Source organism: Anastrepha ludens, chromosome 3 (assembly GCF_028408465.1).
Source record: "Anastrepha ludens isolate Willacy chromosome 3, idAnaLude1.1, whole genome shotgun sequence".
Taxonomy (NCBI): domain Eukaryota; kingdom Metazoa; phylum Arthropoda; class Insecta; order Diptera; family Tephritidae; genus Anastrepha; species Anastrepha ludens.
In genome coordinates, this window is record NC_071499.1 from 124,891,016 (window position 1) to 124,904,752 (window position 13,737).

At 34.5% G+C, this 13,737-nt stretch overlaps 1 protein-coding gene across 1 annotated transcript; it reads left to right on the forward strand.

Annotated features, from left to right (window-relative positions):
- Positions 1-268: 268 nt before the first annotated feature.
- On the forward strand, positions 269-13,169 carry LOC128856746 (cysteine-rich venom protein LEI1-like). Its single transcript, XM_054092062.1, has 6 exons — positions 269-392; positions 577-711; positions 12,410-12,491; positions 12,556-12,769; positions 12,843-12,994; positions 13,058-13,169. The coding sequence occupies exons 1-6, from the start codon at positions 279-281 to the stop codon at positions 13,153-13,155; spliced, it is 795 nt and encodes a 264-aa protein (XP_053948037.1). The 5' UTR covers positions 269-278; the 3' UTR covers positions 13,156-13,169.
- The last annotated feature ends 568 nt before the right edge of the window (positions 13,170-13,737 follow it).

Here is a 13,737-nt window from a genome sequence, read left to right on the forward strand (position 1 = left end):
AGGAAACAACACTTCGATGATCAATTTCTAATTCTGTAATCTTATTTTACATGGTTTTTAATGATTCCATAATTCCCGATGGTATAGAATATCGATCATTTTTAGATTTTTTATGATAAAATTCCACTGACTCTGTAATTTTATTTTACGTCGGATGTTTATATGCCAGCAAAAGCAAAATAATAAGTTATTTTTAAGACATTCGACATCAAAACAAAACAAAAAAACAAAAGGGAATACGAAAATTTATAAAAATATCATCCGTAAATAAAAGTGATATGAAACTTTTTGTGGCAATTTTGGCTCTCCGCAGCATCGTACCAACTATCACAACTGACCTTTGCCAAGGCAATATCACTTGTGGGAATGGTGAGCCGCACTTCATGTGTGTGGTAAGTGGGCAAGTTTATTAACATTCGTTAGATATTAGAACACAAAAGAAAAAAAGAAATCTCCACTACGAAAGAAGTCACACAGCAACTCACTTAGACCGTTCCCGATCCGTTGTGATAAAAAAATATATGTATCTTTCGAATCGGGTGAATCTAATGTCTACTTCTATCTCTACCACTTCAGCATCAACCACCGCGCTGTCATCCTTTCACACTCCTGCATTTGGGCAGCGATCAAATCCACTCGTTTTTATTCGGTCATAATGGCATTCGGAATAGAGTGGCAAGACAATATCAAATAGCGAATATGAATATTGTGGTAAGTATTATGAAGAAGGAAACAATTATAAAGTAACTCAACTAGTGAGAATCAGCATGCACGACATTTAATATACAGGTCCAAATGCAGATTAGGAAAAAAATTGTAAGTGCATAGGTAGTCCAGATATCGAGGAGGTAAAGGCGATATAAATTTAATTGGGATAATGGGAAATGGGCACATTCTGATGAGTAAATATTAAAGACATAAACTCCTGATTCTGCGGGGATAGAGGTAAAGGCGATATAAATTTAATTGGGATAATGGGAAATGGGCACATTCTGATGAGTAAATATTAAAGACATAAACTCCTGATTCTGCGGGGATAGACTAGACCAATAGAAAAAATCACTAGAGTTAGATTAATTTACTCCCAAAGAGCTTTTAAAAAAAAGTTTTTATTTGAGCTATTTTCCACTACGTTGCAGCTCTTTAAGGCGCATTGCACTCAACTCGGGTGAGCTGAGTGAGCGGAGTGAGAAAGTCGGGGTGTGGTCTATGAATTCTTCAGGTTATTGACATCAGTTTGCGCATTCGAGATTGATAGTGGACTAGGGAATGAACCGGTGCAGCTCAGCTGTGATTAGAAGTAGGAATGAAGACTTATTTTCTGCCCATTGATCTTTCGGAAGAATTTGCCTCTTGCAATGCGCCAATATACCAATAAACCGGGTTATAACTGATACAAAATCGGACAGTCAGTCAAACTGTAAATGTGGGAAGTACAGTTTAAAATTTTCTTCTTAACTGGCGCGATAATCGCTTATGCAATTTTGGCCGAACAAAGCGCTTCAGTCGTTTCTTTTTCGTCGTAACACTAAGTGAAGTCAAGTTCTTCTCCACCTGATATTTCCAATGCAGAGGAGGCCTTCATCTACCTCTGCTACCACCAGCTGGTACCGCTCCGAATACTTTCAGAGCCGGAGCGTTTGTATCCATTCGAATGACATGACCCAGCCAACGGATGACATTTGTTTTTTTTTTTGTTTGAAAATTGGAAAAGTAATGAATTACAATCACAAAGAATTAAAAAGCATTAGCGACTAGGCCATCAGCTTTATGTAACATAAGTATTTATATAATAATAATAAGTGTATAAAACTTTTAATGTTTTCTGTGTTAACTTCGGACAGAAGTTCTTCTATTGTGTGGCTTGATATTGATTGTCTTATTGAATGTAATGCTTCACAATTTGTAACGATGTGTTGGATAGAAAGTGTCTCTTCGTTGCAGAATTGACAAACGTGGTTTTGTAGGTTGTTGTTTTGAAAGAGGTTGCTGTGGGTCAGGCGTATGTCCAAGCCGAAAACGGGTATAAATAATCGTGTTTCGCCTTGTGGTTGTTGCTGGGAAGATTGGAGGGTTGAAACATGGATTAATGCATTTATAATAATGGTTTATGTTTTGCCATTGTTGTAACATTTGTTGTCGATTTGCTTTGTTAGTTGCGTTTTTTAGGTCGACCTTGTTAAAACTTAATATTGTGTGTAACGGCGACTTAGTGGCAAGTTTTGCTGCTGCGTCTGCTAAGGTGTTTCCACGTATTCCAATATGGCTAGGGATCCAAAACAACTTTATTTTTTCAGGGTTTGAAATTAGCGTATCTCTGATTTGAGATATCAATATATCGTTGCTGTTTATATTTTTTATTGTTGATAGTGAGTCACTGCAGATAAGCCATTTTCCTCCGTTTTTTTCTGCTATTTTACAGGCGTTATAGATGGCACTTGCTTCGGCTGTGAAAACGGATGCATAATATGGTAATAAGGCGGAAGATAGTGTTGCATTTTCGTTAACAATGCTGAAGGCGAGTACATCTTCATTTTTTGAGCCGTCAGTATATAGTGTGGACCAATTATGGTAATTGTTGCGTATGCGTTGAAAGTTTTGCAGAAATACGGACACCGGAGTTATTTCTTTTTGATATTGTGTTAACTGTAGTAGAATGCTGTTCGTCGGTAGTGTCTATGGAGGATTCTTTATGTTGGAGGTGATATTGTTTTCCAACGGCATATCAAGGTGTTTCGCTATCTCTATGAGCCTTTCTATTGCTGGTTTTTTACGTGATTTTCGTTTTCGTTTCAGCCTGTTTTTTACTATTGATTTTAAGGCAGGGTCATCATTTTGTGTTAGTTTGATTGCCGTTCGTCCGGATATATAACTGATTCTATCTTTTATTAGCGGAAATCCCGCTTCGGCGAGAATGTTGAGGATGGGAGTGGTGCGAAAAGCGCCTAACGCCAGACGAATCGCAGAATGGTATTGTATATAGATGAAATTTTTGAAATATTTGTTTGGGATGTAGCACCGTATAGAGATAATCCATAATCGATTTTCGAGAGAATGGTAGCTCTCACAATATTAAGTAGTGCATTTGTATTACTTTCAGGTCTGATGTTGCTTAAACATTTTATTATATTAGTCTGTTTTGTAGTGATTTGTGCAAATAGTTTGTGTGATCATTCCAGTTGTATTTGTTGTTAAGAAATATACCTAATATTTTAAGTGATGTAACATTTTTTATGTGTGTATCTTCTGTGTTTACGAAAAAGCTTTTGCAAGTATGTCTGTTGCATATATGTAAATGATTAGATTTGGCTATGGATATCTTAGCTCCGCTGATGGCGCACCAGTTTGTTATTTCTACTAAAAGGCTATTGAATTTTGATTGGAACGTCGTTATGTCTTGTACTTTGGCATATATACATAAATCATCTGCATATAAGACATGATTGAAATATTTGTTCTCATTGATTACTCGACTGGGTTTGTCAAAGGCAACTAAAAAAAGAGTGACAGAGAGGGGGGAACCTTGCGGTAAACCATTTTCCAGAGGCCAACAATCGGTTATAATTTGGTTTGCTTTAACCCGGAATTTTCGATTTAGCATAAAGTTTTTAATGTAATTTATTATTTTTGGGCCTAACTTCCAAGCTAAGAGTTGATCCATTATGGAGTGTAAACCAACTCTATCGAATGCCTTTTCCATGTCTATGGATATAAGAGACGTGTGGTTTCTGCTGTAAATACTATTGGTTATGTATTCGTCTAAGCGAAGTAATGCGTTTAATGTGTTGGTTCCGGACTTAAAAGCGGTTTGGTTACTTGACAGCAACTTATTTGTGTGAAGATACTACATAAGCCTCCGAGATACCATTTTTTCTATGGTTTTTGATAGGCAAGATAGAAGGGAAATAGGCCTATACCCTTCTGTCAGGTTTTTTGGCTTGTTTGGTTTCGGTATGGGTACAACAAGGGCAATTTTCCATTGTTGTGGTATAGTGTGTGTATTGTAAATGAGGTTGTAAAGTTCACATAACTTGAGCTTGCCAACTGAAGGAAGTTGTTTTATAAACTCATAGGGGATATTATCTTGGCCAGGTGTTTTTCCTTTTTGTGAAGCTAGGCATCCATCGAGTTCTTGCAATGTGAAGGGCTCTTCTAAAGCTTTCGCCTTTTTACTTAGTTGATAGACCATGCTTATTGGGTTTTTATAACGATTTTTTTGTCCTGCGAACTGAGCTGAAAAATTAGTGTCTTTTGAGTAGTTTGATCATGCTTTTGCCAGCGAATCACCTATTTCGAGGGAGTTAGATGTAGATAATTTGTCATCTTTTCAATAGAGTGAATTAAGTTAGATGGGCGGTGCCCGTAGAGTAAGTTCACTTTGTTCCAAAGGACTTTTGATGGAGTATTGCAGTTAATATCCTTAGTGAAATTTGTGAAAGCCACACGTTTAGAAATTTTCGTTTCTCGTTTGAATTTAGCATTCGCCTTTTTATAATTTAGGACATTTTCAGTGGTGGGGTGATATTTGAGTAGTTTCCAGAGGTCTTGGTTTTTTTTTCTAAGATCATGCAAGGTATCATTCCACCAATATGTTGAATATTTTCTTTCCTTATTGGTCGACATAGGAATTGTATTGTATGCGCTTTGCTTAATTTTTTTGGTAAGGATCGCAGCGGCTTTGTTTGGATTCATTGAATCGATTCTTAAGTTTTCCAGGTCGTTTGTCAAGCGCATTTGGTATTGGGCCCAGTTTGCATTTTTTAATATAAATTTTTTGGGAGTGTGGTATGTTGTGTTTGAGGCTATGTTAAATAGTGTTATGCTGATAGGAAAATGGTCACTCCCACAAAGTTCCTCGTTTACTTTCCAGCTGGATGCAATGTTTAGTGGTGGAGTGCACATGGAAATATCAATGTGTGTGAGTGTAAGGTAAGTGGACTAATGGGTAGGACTTTTGTCGTTTAAAATGATGAGGTTAGTATTTTCAATAAATTTGGAGACATTTTTGCCCTTATTGTTAAACCTTGGAGATCCCCATAACGGGCTCCAAGCATTAAGATCACCTACAATTAGCATAGGTCCATTTATTTGTGAAGTGAGTTCGAGTAAATTATGCTGAGCAATTTGCTCGTTTGGTGGTGAATATATGTTTAGTAGAGTAAAATTGATTTTGGATTTTATCTTGATTGCGATTGCAAGTAACTGAGTGTGTAGCTCAAAAGGAGTATATTCAATATTATCAGCAATAAGAACAGCGATTCCACGTTTTGCGTTTTCTTCTGTTGTAATATTATTCTTACCATACATAGAGAAATTTTTGGGTATAAATCTTGTGGAAGGGCTTTCCTTAATATGGGTTTCTTGGATTGCTACGATTTTATAGTTATTTTCTTTTAATAGTAAGCATAATTCATTATAATTGTTGTGGTATCCATTAATGTTCCCCTGGAGAACTTTAAGTACCATATTGAAATTTAAATTGTACTTACTCTTCTAACGTATAACGATAAAATCTATGGGTGAGAGGAAGTTGTTTTAGTTTTGTTGCATTATTTCACTGTCTTCTATTGTGGAATTTGTTGAGTCTATGTTAGTGAGTGGCATGTTTGTGGTCATTGGTGTGTTTGTTAAATTACACTCCATTCTGAGAGTGGCGGGTGAAAATAGAGGCGAAATTAGAAGACCCGTATCGCGCCGTTTTTTTATGTCAGTTCGAATTTTTTTTTAATCGGCCTTCGAAGTTCGAAATCGGAGCAAAATTGTTTATATGGTTTTTTGGCTATAACTCGTCGACTAATTGATATTTTTTCAATCTGTAAAAGCCAAATTATTGCTAGAGACCTGTGCAACAATTACAATTTTTGAAAAAATTGATTTCGAAAATTTTTGTGGTACTTATGAAACAATATACTGAAAATCGGCATAAAAAAACGGCGCGATACGGGTCTTCTAATTTCGCCTCTATTTTCACCCGTCACTCTCAGAATGGACCTAATTTTTGCTAACCTGAATTTGTTCCACAGTGTTATTGGACTGACTAATAAATTTGTATTGTTCATAAAGTTGTGAAAGATTTGGGTCTAAGTGTAATTGGGTTGATGTTAGTGCAGAGTTGGTTGATAATTGATCAGTACTTTCTTTGTTATTTGATTTGCAGCTTACGCTCTGGGAACGGATTGTAGTTGTTGAGTTGAGTTTTACATAGTTGTTGTATTCCTTTTTTGTTGTTTGAGGTCCCTTAATTCTTTTTTGAATTGCTTCCTCAACGCTCTCTTCAGTTACATTTTTACTGTAGGCTTTTTCTATACGTGGGACATTGTTTGTTGTTTGAACGATGGAACGGATTGTAGTTGTTGAGTTGAGTTTTACATAGTTGTTGTTTTCCTTTATTGCTGTTTGAGGTTCCTTAATTCTTTTTTGAATTGCTTCTTCAACGCTCTCTTCAGGTACATTTTTACTGTAGTCTGTGTTGAATTTGTTGACTGACTCAATAGCTTCCTTAAAAGAGCATTTACAGTAGAATTCCAATTATCCGGATCAATTGGGACCAGACTCGATCCGGATAATCGGATTTGACCAAAAAAGCTATATATATAGGGAAATAAAGCATTAATAAGAACATTAAAATCACTTTACTTATTAAGCAATGAAGCAAGTAAGATTAAATATGTAACTTTATTGAAAAAATAATTTTATTTTAACATTTTTGTCAATGTAAGTGTATTAATGAACAAACTCGCTTTACTTAATCATAACTTAATAGAATAAAAGAACTTACTCACTTTACTTCATTTAACTTTAGATATTAAAGAAAATAATTTTATTTAAACATTTCTGTCAATGTAAGTGTATTAATGAACAAACTCGCTTTACTTAATCATAACTTAATAGAATAAAAGAACTTACTCACTTTACTTCATTTAACTTTAGATATTAAAGAAAATAATTTTATTTAAACATTTCTGTCAATGTAAGTGTATTAATGAACAAACTCGCTTTACTTAATCATAACTTAATAGAATAAAAGAACTTACTCACTTTACTTCATTTAACTTTAGATATTAAAGAAAATAATTTTATTTAAACATTTCTGTCAATGTAAGTGTATTAATGAACAAACTCGCTTTACTTAATCATAACTTAATAGAATAAAAGAACTTACTCACTTTACTTCATTTAACTTTAGATATTAAAGAAAATAATTTTATTTAAACATTTCTGTCAATGTAAGTGTATTAATGAACAAACTCGCTTTACTTAATCATAACTTAATAGAATAAAAGAACTTACTCACTTTACTTCATTTAACTTTAGATATTAAAGAAAATAATTTTATTTAAACATTTCTGTCAATGTAAGTGTATTAATGAACAAACTCGCTTTACTTAATCATAACTTAATAGAATAAAAGAACTTACTCACTTTACTTCATTTAACTTTAGATATTAAAGAAAATAATTTTATTTAAACATTTCTGTCAATGTAAGTGTATTAATGAACAAACTCGCTTTACTTAATCATAACTTAATAGAATAAAAGAACTTACTCACTTTACTTCATTTAACTTTAGATATTAAAGAAAATAATTTTATTTAAACATTTCTGTCAATGTACGCTGTTTTAATGAAGAAACTCGCTTTTTAGCAGCTAGATCTTTCAAGCGCTTGACGACAAGAAGGTCTACATGGTCGCATTCAGATTGTCGTTCCATCCAATTTAAGGCAGTCTCAAAACAAGCAAACGCCTCACTTGCAGAAGGTCCAGCTTCTAATTCAAATGTAGAATCATTGTCATCTTCTGTGTCCACTGGGTATGATTCTTCTTTTGTACTCAGAATAATTTCATCGTCACTCAATAATTGGAACCCAGGATCTATTGAATCAGAATGTAACCAATCTTCGATATCCTCTACATTGCACTCGGAACAGCCTGGCACTTTTGTAATCATATTCTGCAGGTTTTCCGTAGACATTGAATCAATATCTTTATCACTTTCCTCCTTGTTCTTCAATTCTGCATTTTCTTTTTCTTCCTGTATTTGCTGTTGTGTTGAAATTCCATTTATTTTATTCCAAGCCCTCTTCAAAGTTATCGCCTTTACGGAAGTCCAGGCATCAGCTACCATGTAGCAGCAATCTTTTATGTTAATGTTTTTATGATATATTAGAGTACCTTCTTCATTTTCATCGGCTAACAGTAGCTTACGAAGCAGTTGTTTTTAGTAAAGTCGTTTCATGCATTCAATGATGCCTTGATCCATAGGTTGCAGCAAACTGGTCACATTAGGTGGCAGAAAAAGATCTTTGAAACGACCATTTTCTCTCTCAAGTAAACTTTCTGAAGGATGAGTAGGTGCATTGTCCAGCAAAAGCAATACATTCCCCTTTTTATTTATTTTCTTTTGATACGTCATCAAACCATTCCGTAAACAATGCAGAAGTCATCCATGCTTTATTTTGGGTTTTATAAACAACTGGAAGCTTTTTAACGTTTTTAAAAGCTCTTGGGTTTTTGGATTTGCCAATTAAGAGTAATGGAAGCCGATGATTGCCTGTTGAATTGGCACAAGTAAGAACTGTCACGCGATCTTTGCTAACTTTGTGACCAGGAGCACTTGTTTCTCTCTTTGAAGCTAAAGTTTTACGAGGTAGTGCCTTCCAATTGAGGCCTGTTTCATCCGCATTAAAAACAAATTCAGGATCGTAATTTTCAATTTTCGTTTTAAATTCCTCAATAAACTTTTCTGCTGCAGTATTATCGGCAGAAAGCTTTTCTCCACACAAATCGAGCTCTCGAATGCCGTGCCGAGCCTTAAAATTACGCAGCCAACCGTCACTCGCTTTAAATTCGGACAAATTATCCATCTTCTCAGCAAAAATTTTTGCTTTTTCACAAAGAATAGGTCCAGAAAGAGGATTTCCAATTGAACGCTGCTGTAAAAACCATTTAAACATTGCCTGTTCAAGTTCTTTATTTTCAGCAGTTTTCATATTTTTTCTAGATGGACTTCCATCCTCAAATTGCAAATTAGAAGCAAATTTTAAAATTGCAGAACTGTTTTTCTTTAAATCCGAAATAGTCGATATTCCTACATTATAAGTTTCAGCCAAAAATTTATTAGACACTCCTTCGTTTAATTGTTCAATTATTTTCACTTTATCTGTGATTGAAAGCACAACACGATTTCTTTTAGAAGGCATTTTACGCAAAAACTGTACGCGAAACACTAAAACAAATCACTTAGACATAAAAAATATATAAAGATTGGAAAACGCGACGAAAATTTAACCGCTGTTTGCATACAAGTTTGTACACGCCGAAGAACGCGGCCTCCCCCTACAGAGGAGGGGATAACGTTCTTAAACTCGACGAAAAACGCACTTGCAAAAGCTATAGTTTCTACACATTCTACACATTCAAAATTTAGATAATATAAAAAATATTAATAATAAATTATAGTCTAGAAATTCAAGTTTACTTTTCATCAATATTGTGTATTTATTATTAAATGAAAAAATATTTTTAGAAATATGTAATTTATTTTATAACATTGGTGCAAGTGACAATTAAAATTTATCTCCGAAGCCCTTTTGTTTTTTGGTAAATTACTTAATTTATTAAAAATATTACAATCACAAAATTAAAACTACATAATAATTTAACTTTAAAAAATGTTAAAACATAAAAAAATTATAAAAAAAAATTTTTTTTTTTTTGACGAAAAAAAATCCGGATAATCGAATGTCCGGATAATTTTAATCCGGATAATCGGAATTCTACTGTATTTACAATTTTATGTTTTATTATATCTTGCCTTTTTCTATACGTGGGACATTGTTTGTTGTTTGAACGATGATTATGTTTGCAGTTTATGCACAAAACTTTTGAACAAGGCGTGGAGTAGTGAATGCTAGATGAGCATACATTGCATTTTGCTTCAGAGGTACAATGTTTAGCTGTGTGACCGATAATGAAGCAGTTTTCACATTGCTTAGGAGATGGGATATATGGTTCGACTTTTATTTTAAGCCATCCTACGTTCTCTTCTTTTGGTGGGCTATAGGTGCTGAAGGAAACGATGTGCAGAGGGGTATTGGTGAGTTTTCCCTCTATGTATTTTTTGATTTTTTTGCATTCTACTGCACCTTGCTGGTTTAAACCTTCTACGATTTCATCTTCGCTTAAATCTTTTAATACTCCGGAGTATATTACACCTTTTGAGATATTGAGCGTTGGATGGAGAGAGACAGATATATTGCAAATATTAGATAATTGTGTTGCTTTAAGGAATTTATTCGCCTGTTGTTGAGTTTTAACCAGAATAAGTAAGTCTCCTTCTTTAGTGAATGATATTTCTAAAGGTTTTTCAGTTGTTATCGATTCTAGTGCTTTGTTGACTGCGAAAATATTGTAGGCTTTAATTAATTTCCCTGTTTTGCTTTTTATTAATAAAAATTTTGGGCATGATAAGTTTTGTTGGGTACTTGCGGGTTTGATAGATTTTAACGCTGGAAAGTCATAGTGATTGCTGACATTGTAGGCTTTTCGTTTAGTTTTTGGTTCTTCGCCTAAGATGGCGAAGTAGTTACTTCTGCCCCTTTCGGGGTCTTCTTCCATAGTGGTTTGTCACAAATAAGCAAATTAGTTTTTAACCGGTGTTATAAAGAGTATTTGAATTAAAAATTGGTGGCACCTTGGCACGTAAAAATTACACTTGAACGAGTGTTATTTCAGATTGACACAAAATATTACACAAGCGACTGTTCTAACGTGACTGTTTTGTTTTATATTTTTTTTATTTTTATTTAATTTTATTCAATTTCCAAAATTTCAAAAAAGCAACGGATGACATGACCCAGCCGACTATGCCTATGTCGTCGTAAAGCTCACACAGCTCATTTTTGCGTCGCCTACAATACTCGCCGTCACCAACATGCAAAGGTCCAAAATCGTTCAAAGAATATTTCCCTCAAACACCCCACCGGATGTTGTTGTCAACAAAGCTACTGCGCCATACGATAGGACGGACATGATGAATGCCTCATAAAGGTTTAGTTTTGTTCGTCGAGACAGAACTTTACTACGCAATTGTCTGCTTAGTCTACAGTAGCATTTGTTGGCAAGAGAGGTTTCCCCTTAAGGGTAACGGCCATATTTTCTCTGAGTTTCATTAAAATTATTTAAAAATATATTCATTTTTTTTTCAAAATTGGCATACAGTTTATTTATACATTAAAATAATATACTTTTTTTTTATTTTAATCATTTAAAATGGCGGATGTACACTCAATTCCTCCACGAAGGTCGGAGCGGGGCTTTTCAATCGGCGAGCATTGTAGCATTGGCGTCAGTGACCTAAATAAAAAATACTAAACATTTTTTTGTTTATTAATGCCATAATTTCTATATGAATTAAACAAAAATGAAAAAAAATTCACGGAATAAAGGGCTTAAAAAAAATGAATTTTGGGCCAAATTTTCCTACTATTTTAGCTTCGAAAAAATTATTTTTTTCGAAAAATTTTCGAAAACTTAAAACACATAGAAGGTAATATCATAAAAAAGATGTGTATAAAATTTCAGGGAGATCGGTCAATAACTTTTCGAGTTATCGTGTGCGCCAATTCGAAAAATATATGTAGTTTTGAGAAAAACGCTTTCTCTCCCAGCCCTCGAACGCAAAGAATAGAGTCGTCACGATTGACAATCTATTATATAAGAAATACTTAAATTTACGTTCTAAATTTTTTTTGACTTATTCTTAAAGGATTATATTAACATTTTATGAAAAAAAAAAAAATTCGAAATTTTACAAGTATCTGTCCCCTTAAATTTCAAGGCTGATTTTAAAACTTTTAGGCTCAGCAAATAACATTTTTTCTGTATTGCTTAAAAATGTAACTGCCGGGGTATAGTGTTATTTCTGACTTGAAATCACAATAGTGGCATAGATTCTGCAAGACTATCATCTTTTGTAGAGGCTATAGCGAAGTAGCTTAGGCTCAGAATATCATCTTTTTGCTGAATTGCAAAAGAACTCGTACGTTCTTCTTTGTGTGACCGACTCAACTCCCAGGATATAACTTTATTTCTGACCAGAATCACACCTAGCAAATAGTCAATGCACAGTCACCCAGTAAGCCAGATTGACGTATGCAAATTTATAAAAAAATTGTTAGTCTTTAGGGTTATAATCTTCATTGATTCAATGTGTGTTCAAACTGCAATGCATTTTCTTGAGCTCGGCTTGGGAGGCGCTTCATTGTAGTTGACAATCAAGATGAGAGGAAACCAAAAGCCTACGATTTTCCTTCCAAACGAGATACAAGAAAAGATGTAAGATTTTAAAGATCTCAACAGCTAGCCAAAGAAATGAAATGTCCAATAAATTAAAGAAATGTATTTCTAGCATTGGAGCGTCAGTTTGGAATTGATGGCTGAAAGGTTTTTGGGAAAATGCCGTATGGAACGTGATGCCTGCCAGGATGTAGGTAAACTAATGACTACCTTAAGCAAGCATTACATATCCCTATTGGTTATTCCACTTTTTCACAGGTCCGCGTGAGTTACAAGTTAATGAAAATTATCTCTTTTACAAAGGTTTGGTGAGTAAAAAGTGGCCTGCGCATTTGGTGCGCAAATGGTTCAATGAGTTTGGCTATAGGCAAAGCTGGAAGAATTTCTACAAGAGAAGACCAAGCGACACTGTGGGCAATTACTCTCAATTAATTTATCCTTTAGTGCAGTTTATTGGCTGCAATGGTGGGCAGTAAGGGTTTGAAAGGATTTGGATGGAAACTCAATCTAATTTTTTTTCCCCCTCTCATCCCATTAATTTTTAGTTTCCCCACTGGTTATTACGTTTTCGTGTGCTATTATTGGCCTCGATCGAGCAAGAATTATGAAGATGGCTTTCTTTTTGGAAAACCTTGCTCACAATGCGATCGAAAAGTACCGGCTTGTTCGCGCGTTTTTACTGAATTATGTGGCATAGGTGAGTACGCCAATCTCCAGTATTTGAATATGAAGAGCTTTAAGCTCCCCAGTTCCTTTGCAGATATTGAAGTATCCAAGGCAATGAAATTACTCAACAAAGACACCAAAAAACTCCTCTGTAGCTTGGTTTTACTGTTCCTATTAAACTCGTACTTTTAGTAAAGTAAAATCAATAGCAGCTTTTCTGAAAAGAAATGTTTTAATTTGGCTGGGCTTCGAGAGAAACGACAATCTTCCAAATACTTAAATTTTCTATTAAGCAAATTCTTCCATAAAAACTGCAAGACTCTGCATATGTGGGAGAACATTAACCCAAATTTACCCAGCCCAAACAGCTGGAATAATCGATTTCTAATTTGCATAAATGACTTGCTCTCTGAAGGCTCTGTGTTCAGCAAAGTCTCATTTCGTAATCATAAAAAGTGCAATAGCTGAGACAAAGTTGTCTTAAGTCTCACTTTCGGTGAATGAATGTCTTGTTACAAGACGTATGAAAGCAACAGCTTTCAGCAACTCATATTTTTGAGTTTACTTTCTATTGGAAGTGAAGAACGAAGCGGCTAAAAAATGCTTCCATCTAAATATAATGCAAGAATGGGACAAGAATAAATGTCACGTCGAATTGACTGAAGCTCTAATGAAACCTTCGCTAACGTAAAATATTCCTGAAAGTGTAAATGTCCTAACGCATGGCACAGAAGCTTGGACGTTGACAATATCTGATGATACGTCCCTAAGAAT

Bases quoted from the DNA above. Each gene is read 5' to 3' on its own strand.
- LOC128856746 (XM_054092062.1), top strand. From the start codon at position 279: ATGAAACTTTTTGTGGCAATTTTGGCTCTCCGCAGCATCGTACCAACT. The intron at 712-12,409 runs GTAAGTATTATG...ATGTATTTCTAG, and splicing joins TAGCGAATATGAATATTGTG to CATTGGAGCGTCAGTTTGGA. The intron at 12,995-13,057 runs GTGAGTACGCCA...GTTCCTTTGCAG, and splicing joins TACTGAATTATGTGGCATAG to ATATTGAAGTATCCAAGGCA.